The sequence below is a fragment of the Oncorhynchus clarkii genome, chromosome 2, assembly GCF_045791955.1.
Source record: "Oncorhynchus clarkii lewisi isolate Uvic-CL-2024 chromosome 2, UVic_Ocla_1.0, whole genome shotgun sequence".
In the NCBI taxonomy this organism is placed as follows: domain Eukaryota; kingdom Metazoa; phylum Chordata; class Actinopteri; order Salmoniformes; family Salmonidae; genus Oncorhynchus; species Oncorhynchus clarkii.
Window position 1 is genome coordinate 93,882,223 of NC_092148.1, and position 11,397 is coordinate 93,893,619.

General features: G+C 42.0%; 1 protein-coding gene across 1 annotated transcript in view; it reads left to right on the plus strand.

The window, feature by feature from the left end:
* LOC139378582 (ATP-dependent Clp protease ATP-binding subunit clpX-like, mitochondrial) overlaps positions 1-8,478 on the plus strand; it is a 10,965-nt gene extending 2,487 nt beyond the window's left edge. The window contains exon 6 of the mRNA XM_071120875.1: positions 8,419-8,478. Coding sequence (XP_070976976.1) covers positions 8,419-8,478 — 60 coding nt within the window. The remainder of the gene's footprint in view (positions 1-8,418) is intronic.
* The last annotated feature ends 2,919 nt before the right edge of the window (positions 8,479-11,397 follow it).

Below are 11,397 nucleotides of genomic sequence, written 5' to 3' on the forward strand. Positions count from 1 at the left end.
GTGCAAGCACTTCCAAGAGTTAATGAACAGTGAGCCTGGTGAAATTTGGGGAGCGCAACGTCAGTAGTGTACCTTTGGTTCCTAGGGTGTTTCAGCCTTTCACACTATCCACCCTCCCCAAAGGCGGCCAGCGACAGGGTGATCAATCCTACGCTTGCGTCCCATTCCCAATTAGTCATAGGAGTTGCCTTGTTGCTGATAGCCAACATCCCATGGGACTATGCATGGCAGGGGCGTCCTCCTCCCTGAGTCAAGCATTGTTGACCGCATACCTCCTGGCCCTCTCACTTCGGGGCCCAGCTGGGGTCTTAAGTTAACTTAACTTAAAATGTTTTGCTCAATTGGTTCCATATGTTTATTCAACTAGAAATGATTATTATTTACCTTTAAAAGGCCGTGGAACTAGTCACACACACAGTTCTTTTAACATATGTTTCCAACTTACCTATTTGACACACGATGACATACATGATGACATACATGATTGTTCATTTATACATTAATTATTATTCAATTAATGTCCTCACCTGGGATTTGAACTCACAACCTCATAACGCCATGTCTGTGTGTCAATTATCAGTTCATTTTGACTGTTCCCATCATTGATTTTATTGACTTATTTAAGAAATATGAAGGGTTTTTCATGTATACTTGTCTAATGTTTGTGGGGCATATTTACTCTACTTTAGTGTTACTCCTTAAATCACTATGATAAATAAAATTGTTTTTTCTTGAGTGTACTTTTAAAAGAGCTGAGATTTACTGTGAAGTGCAAAGTGTAGCAATACAGGTGTAATCAGTCATTGACACAGTCATGGCGGCGTAGCAGGAATTTAGGAATGCCGTGAACCAAGAGGTTGTGAGTTCAAATCCCAGGTGAGGGAGGACATGTTGAATAACAATGACTGTATACAGTAAACTAGCATGCACAATGTAATCATGTGTGTCAAATACATCAGCTGAAAACATTGTGTGTGTAAACTAGCTTCACAGGTTTAAAACAAAATAATTAAAGGTAAGACGCCAAAATAATAATCATTTTTAGTTAAATTAACATATGAGACAAATTGAGCAAACACATTTTCTCATGTTGGAGCTAAGTTTGGGCCAATTAAAAATGCTACATTCAGGTAATTTATCTTAATGTTGCATACAACTCTCCCCCTCCTTGTTTCCTCAGGACTCATAATTATCTCCATCTTCCAACTCCTACAACTTATCATCCTCACTTCTTGTTTTGGTTTTATCCTTCTATTTCAAAGTTATTTGTGGGATGTCAATAATTCTTCTTCAAGAGCCTTTTTTTCCCCTATAGCCTTAGGGGCCAAATCAAGGGTCAAAGGTCCCAAGAACATTCTTATCTAGGCTACAATCAATACTCTCTCTTCTTCATGTTTAAACTATCAGCTCTGATAATAACCTGTCCAGGGACCACAGTTGTAAATAAGCCAGCTGGCTAAAACTGGGACAATGTAATGTTGATTAATGTGCATTGTCCCTGTAAAAACTCAACTCAATAAAAATCAAGTCGAGAAAGTCATCCATGATCACTGCTGAACATAAAGTTATGTACAGTTATGTTAAGTACATACACACTGTAGTAACCATAGCTACGAGTATATATACAGCATTATCATTACCCTTGGCTATATGATATATGATATTGGGAGAACCCTAGCTACAACACACTGTACTAACCATAGCTACGAGTATATACAGTATAAAGCATTATAATTACCCTTGGCTCTAAGATATATAATATTGGGAGAACATTTTTAAGAGAGAATGGGAAGAACAACCATCTCTCAAATGTATTCCACACATGTTATCTTTTGATAAGAATATTCCAAACCAAAAGTGCGATTCATTAAGGTGCAACCCGGGCCCTTATTTCGTTTCCAACGCACATGTAAATGTAAACACAAGCCCATAGACATAGCCTATATTATACATAAATGTTTATTGTTCTTACCTTCAAAAAATCTCTGTAACGCTTCGGTTTCATCAACCACGTCCATCCTAGCGGGTCCCACTATGAAGCTCCATTAACGACCCCCTCCGTATGAGTACGGCCGAAACAGTCGCCGTTATATATCCGGTCAACTCACAGATACATCCCGTAGTCCGGACCAGCGGGGTGTCTAAATGTCTCTGCTTTTTGGCAACTATAGTCCTAATGTGGAATTATCATCTCACATACATCCACTCTTCGGGGAGAAGTCGAGATTCCCGGTTGCAACAGCTAATACCTGACAAACTTATTCCAGTCCCTTATAAATAGGCTCATATTCGATAAACGCGTCAACGCTTCCAAAAATAGCGTTGTTAAACACAACAACGATCCACATAAGAGACAACAGGAAGCATTATTTCTTCATTCAGTGGTGGCCCTAATGAGAAATAGCCCTAGGAAAGTCGCACAACGGGAAATTCCGCGTTGGAAAACTATCCGTCCATCATTATCAATTGTCCCAGAGTAATTCTTCGATTTTGTTCGATTTTTCTTTTATATATTTCGTTGTCTCATTGATATTAGCGATATATACCGAAGTTGGATTCCTCGGGGAAACTTTTACGAATAGGTAATGTCTAGCACTGGATTTCCTCCGCTCCTTGTAGATGCCCTCCCCTACGTCGTCTCCTGCCCTCTCTGGATGACCTACCACAGAGCCAGCCCACTGGGCACGGACGTCAGTTCAGTTTGGATTTACAGTTGATTGAGTTGTCAAGTAACGAAACTTTTAACATAAATCCAATGACATTGTGAAATATTTTGTAGAATTTTTTGGGGAGATTCACGTGACAAAAATACGAAATTAATTTTATATATTTTTTTATTTGACCTTTATTTAACTAGGCAAGTCAGTTAAGATGTTTTTTTTTTTTTCGATGACGGCCTAGGAACAGAACACATGCCATTATGTTGATGAGTTTTGCAAATCCATTTCGTTTCCCACGTTGATTCAACGTCATCACATAGATTTTTGTTGGACTGCAATGAGTGTGTGTGTGTGTGTGTGTGTGTGTGTGTGTGTGTGTGTGTGTGTGTGTGTGTGTGTGTGTGTGTGTGTGTGTGTACGTGTGCGTGTGTGTGTACGTGTACGTGTGCGTGTGTGTGTACGTGTGCGTGTGTGTGTGTGTGTGTGTTGGACTGGAATGAAAGGAGGTGTATTAAATCCTCCATGGGTGATAGATGTGATTCCTACATTGTGATGACATCAGTAGCTCAGCTATAGTAGCCTACTGTCGACTACACACTTTCCTATTTGACACGTCATTTTGTGCTTACAAGTAGGGCACATGAAATGCTAGCTATTATATAAGTTACAACAAATGTGATTTTAATTTGTTGCAATATAAAATAAATATAACATAGGATATTTGTAACGATAGTCATAATAAGAAATCTGTACATAGGCCAACGTATGCTCATACAGTCCAAGGTGACTTGGCCGTGGTCTCAGGTTGACCCCAATAGGACGAATGCCTTCTCCTGCTAGTTTTCTTATCACTGTAGTCAGGTTTGGGGTCAATTCCAATAAATTCCAATGCTTTTCAATTATGAAATTGTGGAATGGGAATGTGGCTAACTTTCTGAACTGACTGGAATTGAAATAGAATTGACCTCAACCCTGATTGTAGTTCTCCCTTTCATTATAGAATATATACTATAAACTGGCCTCTCTCTTGCAATTATGTTCATATTTTGGCAAATTAGTTTAATCTAATAATATTTGCATACGAAGTAATCTTCCCAGATGTGCCAGCTGGCTAAACCTGGCACATGTATTGTTGATTGCTGTAAAAACAAAATGTAATAAAGTGAAGTAAAACAAATCTGAATATTTGTCTTTGAAAATACAAACTCTAAATAATGTACAATTAGACTTGATAGTTACAGGAATGGATGTTTCTTTTTTCTTCACTGACAGTGTCCAACAGATCAGTATCTACTGGAGTCAATGAAGACTCTAAACTACGTGTAGAGTACAGATCAGTATCTACTGGAGTCAATGAAGATTCTAAACTACATGTACAATACAGATCAGCATCTACTAGAGTCAATGAAGACTCTAAACTACATGTACAATACAGATCAGCATCTACTAGAGTCAAGACTCTAAACTACGTGTACAGTACAGATCAGTATCTACTAGAGTCAATGAAGACTCTAAACTACGTGTACAGTACAGATCAGTATCTACTGGAGTCAATGAAGACTCTAAACTACGTGTACAGTACAGATCAGTATCTACTAGAGTCAATGAAGACGAAACTACGTGTACAGTACAGATCAGTATCTACTAGAGTCAATGAAGACTCTAAACTACGTGTAGAGTACAGATCAGTATCTACTGGAGTCAATGAAGACTCTAAACTACATGTACAGTACAGATCAGTATCTACTAGAGTCAATGAAGACTCTAAACTACGTGTACAGTACAGATCAGTATCTACTAGAGTCAATGAAGACGAAACTACGTGTACAGTACAGATCAGTATCTACTAGAGTCAATGAAGACGAAACTACGTGTACAGTACAGATCAGTATCTACTAGAGTCAATGAAGACTCTAAACTACGTGTACAGTACAGATCAGTATCCACTAGAGTCAATGAAGACTCTAAACTACATGTACAATACAGATCAGTATATACCAGAGTCAATGAAGACTCTAAACTACGTGTACAGTACAGATCAGTATCTACTAGAGTCAAGACTCTAAACTACGTGTACAGTACAGATCAGTATCTACTAGAGTCAAGACTCTAAACTACGTGTACAGTGCAGATCAGTATATACTAGAGTCAATGAAGACTCTAAACTACATGTACTTTACAGATCAGTATATATCAGAGTCAATGAAGACTCTAAACTAAGTGTACAGTACAGCTCAGCATCTACTAGAGTCAATGAAGACTCTAAACTACATGTACAATACAGCTCATATATACTAGAGTCAAGACTCTAAACTACATGTACAGTACAGATCAGTATCTACTAGAGTCTGGCGCCGGAGCAGAAGGCAGACGTTTTACGACCCCAACCGATTATGATTTTTTGTTAGTTTATCTGCTTTGTTTGTAACTTATTTTTACAAATATTTTTGTACATAATGATGCCGCTACCGTCACTTATGACCAAAAATAACTTCTAGACATCAGGACTGCAATTACTCACCACGGACTAGCAGAATCCTTTTTCTTCTTTCACGACTCTGACGAGCCCGAGAATATTCGTCTCTCAAAGGAACAGGCTCCGAACCCAGTGATCTGCTTGAAGAGGAGGCAGAGAATTAGAGGCCGGAAAGCGGCTGCCTTCTGAGGAGTAGGAGGCAATCGAATAAACCGCCACTCCCCTCAATTCTGCTCGCAAACATGCAATCTTTGGACAATAAAATGGATGAGTTATTGGGAAGATTAAACTACCCACGGGACATTAAAAACTGTAACATCTTGTGCTTCACGGAGTCGTGGCTGTACGACAACAATATCAACATACAGCTGGCTGGTTATACGATGTACCGGCAGGACAGAACAGTGGCGGTCTATGTATTTTTGTAAACAGAAGCTGGTGCACGATATCTAAGGAAGTCTCAAGCCATTGCTCGCCTGAGGTAGAGTTTCTCATGATAAGCTGCAGAGCACATTACCTACCGAGAGAGTTTTCATCTGTATTATGTGTAGCTGTTTACATACCACCACAGTCAGAGGCTGGCACTAAGATAGCATTGAATGAGCTGTATTCCACCATAAGCAAACAGGAGAACACTCACCCAGAGGCGGTGCTCCTAGTAGCCGAGGACTTTAATGCAGGAAACTTAAATCAGTTTTACCTCATTTCTATCAACATGTTACATGTGCAACCAGAGGGAAAATAACTCTGGACCACCTATACTCCACACACAGAGACGCATACAAAGCTCTCCCTCGCCCTCCATTTGGCAAATTTGACCATAATTCTATCCTCCTGATTCCTGATTACAAGCTAAAATTAAAAGCAGGAAGCACCAGTGACTAGATCAATAAAAAAGTGGTCAGATGAAGCAGATGCTAAGCTACAGGACTGTTTTGCTAGCTCAGACTGGAATATGTTCCAGGAATCCTCAAACGGCATTGAGGAGTACACCACATCTGTCATTGGCTTCATCAATAAGTGCATCGATGACGTTTGTCCCCACAGTGACCGTACGTACATACCCCAACCAGAAACCATGAATTACAGGCAGCATCTGTACTGAGCTGAAGGCTAGAGCTACCGCTTTCAAGGAGCGGGACTCTAAATCGGAAGCTTATAAGAAATCCCCTATGCCCTCCGACGAACCAACAAACAGGACTAAGATCGAGTCGTACTACACCGGCTCTGACGCTCGTCGGATGTGGCAGCGCTTGTAAACCATGACAGACCACAAAGGAAGCACAGCCGAGAACTGCCGAGTGACACAAGCCTACAGTCGAGCTAAACTACTTCTATGCTCGCTTCGAGGCAAATAACACTGAAACATGCATGAGAGAACCAGCTGTACCGGAAGACTGTGTGATCACTCTTTCCGCAGCCGATGTAAGACCTTTAAACAGGTCAACATTCACAAGGCCGAAGGGCCAGACGGATTACCAGGACATGTACTGTGAGCATGCGCTGACCAACTAGCAAGTGTCTTCACTGACATTTTCAACCTCTCCCTGTCTGAATCTGTAATACAAACATGTTTTAAGCAGACCACCATAGTGTGCCCAAGAACACGTCTGTAGCCATGAAGTGCTTTGAAAGGCTGGTCATTGCTCACATCAACACCATCATCCCAGAAACCCTAGACCCACTCCAATTCGCACACCGCCCCAGCAGATCCACATATGATGCAGTCCCTATTGCACTCCACACTGCCCTTTCCCACCTGGACAAAAGGAACACCTATGTGAGAATGCTGTTCATTGACTACAGCTCAGCTTTCAACACCATAGTGCCCTCAAAGCTCAACAATAAGCTAAGGATCCTGGGACTAAACACCTCCCTCTGCAACTGAATCCTGGACTTGGTAAGGGTAGGTAACAACACATCTGTCACGCAGGGGCCCCTCAGGGGAGTGTACTCAGCCCCCTCCTGTACTCCCTGTTCACTCATGACTGCATGGTCAGGCACGACTCCGACATCATTAAGTTTGCAGATGACACAACAGTGGTAGGCCTGATCACCAACAACGATGAGATAGCCTATAGGGTGGAGGTCAGGCACCTGGTCATGTGGTGCCAGGACAACAACTTCTCCCACAACGTGATCAAGACTAGAGAGATGCTTGTGGTGCCAGGACTGAGCATACCCCCATTCTCATCGACGGGGCTGCAGTGGAGCAGGTTGAGAGCTTCAAGTTCCTTGGTGTCCACATCACCAACAAACTAACATGGTCCAAGCACACCATGACAGTCATGAAGAACTTACGACAAAACCTATTCCTCCTCAGGAGACTGAAAAGATTTGGCATGTGTCCTCAGATCCTCAAAAGGTTCTACAGCTGCACCATTGAGAGCATCTGGTTGCATCACTGCCTGGTATGGCAACTGCTCGGCTTCTAACCGCAAGGCGCTACAGAGGGTAGTATCTACAGCCCCCTACAGTATCTACAGCCCCCTACAGTATCTACAGCCCCCTACAGCATCTACAGCCCCCTATGGGCATACAGCCCCTTATAGTATCTACAGCCCCCTACAGTATCTACAGCCCCTTACAGCATCTACAGCCCCCTACAGTATCTACAGCCCCGTACAGTATCTACAGGCCCGTACAGTATCTACAGCCCCCTACAGTATCTACAGCCCCCTACAGCATCTACAGCCACCTACAGTATCTACAGCCCCCTACAGTATCTACAGCCCCTTATAGTATCTACAGCCCCCTACAGTATCTACAGCCCCTTATAGTATCTACAGCCCCCTACGGGCATACAGCCCCCTACAGTATCTACAGCCCCCTACAGTATCTACAGCCCCTTATAGTATCTACAGCCCCCTACAGTATCTACAGCCCCTTATAGTATCTACAGCCCCCTACAGTATCTACAGCCCCTTATAGTATCTACAGCCCCTTATAGTATCTACAGCCCCCTACAGTATCTACAGCCCCTTATAGTATCTACAGCCCCCTACAGTATCTACAGCCCCTTATAGCATCTACAGCCCCTTATAGTATCTACAGCCCCCTACAGTATCTACAGCCCCTTATAGTATCTACAGCCCCCTATAGTATCTACAGCCCCCTACAGTATCTACAGCCCCTTATAGTATCTACAGCCCCCTATAGTATCTACAGCCCTCCCAGTGTCACGTTATCAGGTTCAGTGTCTGGCCCCTGTACTGTGTAATTGTGCCCTCCAGCTCTGAACACTCTGTGTCATAGACGTTATGCACCTCTGTTCATCCTCAGCGGACACTGATCGGGCCCCTAACCAAGTTCGATATCTTTGAACTCCTCGGCTCAAGATAAATAATATATTCTCTATTGTCAGGATAGAAGTGGAGCCCCCCCCCCCCCCCCCCCCCATGCTCTGCGCCAGTAATGAGGGAGGTTTATGTCCAGACTCCTCAGCCAACAGGGAATTATCAATCTCTCCTTTTCTTTCGAACCTTATCGGCTAACCCTCCATCCACTCCCCCTCTAAAACAATGCCAGTGTGTTCAGCCCCTGCCTCTTCTCTCCCCCCTGCATGTCAAAGAGATGTTGTTTTGTTGTGTTGTCCCTCACAGCTGGAGCATCTCTTTCTCTCGGTCTCTCTACCCCCCCCCCCCCCCCCCCCCCCCCTTGTCTCTGTTCGTCCTAAACAAGGCGTCCGTTATATCTGCCACACGATGTAGCTTGTTGCGCAACACAGGACAGAAAGAGACAGAGGACAATGAAACAGGTGGCCTTGTTTAACGCAGTTCATTTAGCTATTTTGTCATTTCTATATTTTTGTATGTGTAATGTTGAGGGAGTGTAATGTGTGTGTGTATATACTGTATTATATTCTACTGGTGTGTGTGTATATACTGTATTCTATTCTACTGGTGTGTGTATATACTGTATTATATTCTACTGTATTTTAGTCAATGCCACTCCAACATTGCTCATCCTAGTATTCATATATTTCTTAATTCCATTCTTTTGCTTTAGATTTGTGTGTATTGTATTGTTGTGAATTGTCAGGTATTACTGCACTGTTGGATCATTTCGCTCCACCCGCGATTACATCTGCTAAATACATTTATGTGACCAAGAAATCTGATATGATTTGACATACACACAGACACACAGACGTAGTGTTGTCTTGTCTCTTGTGAAATGTGGCAGTGGCATAAGGGGGGGAAAAGAAAACAACAACTGCTCCGGAGAAAAAAGGGTAAGAATGTGAAATGATAACAATTTACGCCATAGAATTACCAAACCTTTTATGGACTTAGCTAATTATTTTTCTATGGTTGAGAAAGGAGACCTGTGTGAGACTTCTGAACAAACGTGTTTTATTAAAAGCTCTTTTATCATTGTCTTTCTCACACAACCAATGCCCATGCATGCACACGCACACACACACACACACGCACATACACACACAATCTTTATGTTTGGAGGAAAAAGGGGGAGGCTTGCAAGCCGAAGAACACCATCCCAACTGTTAAGCATGGGGTGGCAGCATCATGTTGTGGGGGTGCTTTGCTGAAGGAGGGACTGGTGTACTTAACAAAATAGACACAATCATGAGAAAGGAAAATTATGTGGATATATTGAAGCAACATCTTAAGACATCAGTCAGGAAGATAAAGCCTAGTCGCAAATGGGTCTTCCAAATGGACAATGACCCCAAGCATACTTCCGAAGTTGTGGCAAAAGTATTGAGTAGCTTGGATGAATAAGGTGCCCAGAGTTGTCACGCCCTGGTCTAAGTATTTTGTGTTTTCTTTATTATTTTGGTCAGGCCAGGGTGTGACATGGGTTATTTATTGTGGTGTGTTTTGTCTTGGGGTTTTTGTAGGTTATGGGATTGTGGTGTAGTATAGTTGTCTAGGTAAGTCTATGGTTGCCTAGAGTGGTTCTCAATCAGAGGCAGGTGTTTTTCGTTGTCTCTGATTGGGAACCATATTTAGGCAGCCATATTCTTTGAGTGTTTTGTGGGTGATTGTTCCTGTCTCAGTGTTTGTTTGCACCAGATAAGGCTGTTTAGGTTTTCACGGTACGTTTATTGTTTTGTATTGTTCGTGTTTATCTTTTTTTAAACATGTATCGAAATAACCACGCTGCATTTTGGTCCGCCTCTCCTTCACCGGAAGAAAACCTTAACAAGAGTAAACTACCTGCTATTCAGGCCAAGTTGCTACTAAATGCATATTATTAGTAGATTTGGATAGAAAACACTCTGAAGTTTCTAAAACTGTTTGAAGGATGTCTGTGAGTATAACAGAACTCATATGGCAGGCAAAAACCTGAGAAAAAAATCCAACCAGGAAGTGGGAAATCTGAGGTTTGTAGTTTTTCAACTCATGCCCTATCGAATACACAGTGTCTATGGGGTCATACTGCACTTCCTAAGGCTTCCACTAGATGTCAACAGTCTTTAGAACCTTGTTTGATGCTGCTACTGTGAATTAGGGGGGAATAAGAGCTGATTGAGTCAGGGCTCTGCCAGAGTGCCATGAGCTGATCACGCGTGCTCACGTGAGAGCGACCTGCGTTCCATCGCATTTCTACAGACAAAGGAATTCTCCGGTTGGAACATTATTGAAGATTTATGTTAAAAACATCCTAAAGACTGATTTTCCACGAACTGTAATATTACTTTTCGTCTGTAATTTTGCCTGGACTTGCCCGCACCTCGTGAGTTTGGATTGTGTACTAAACGAGCAAACAAAAAGGAGGTATTTGGACATAAATTATGGACTTTATCGAACAAATCAAACGTTTATTGTGGAACTGGGATTCCTGGGAGTGCATTCTGATGAAGATCATCAAAGGTAAGTGAATATTTATAATGCTATTTCTGACTTCTGTTGACTCCACAACATGGCGGATATCTGTATGGCTTGTTTTGTTGTCTGAGCGCTGTACTCAGATTATTGTATGGTGTAATTTTTCGGTAAAGCATTTTTTAAATCACACACAGAGGTTGCATTAAGGAGAAGTTTATCTAAAGTTCCATGCATAACACTTGTATTTTCATCAACATTTATGATGTTACGCTCTGACCTTAGAGACGTTTTATTTCTCTATTTGGTTAGGTCAGGGTGTGATGTGGGACGGGCATTCTATGTTCTGTTTTCTATGATTTGGTATTTCTATGTTTTGTCCGGGTATGGTTCTCAATCGGGGACAGCTGTCTATCGTTGTCTCTGATTGGGAATCATACTTAGGCAGCCTTTTCCCCAGTTTAGTTTG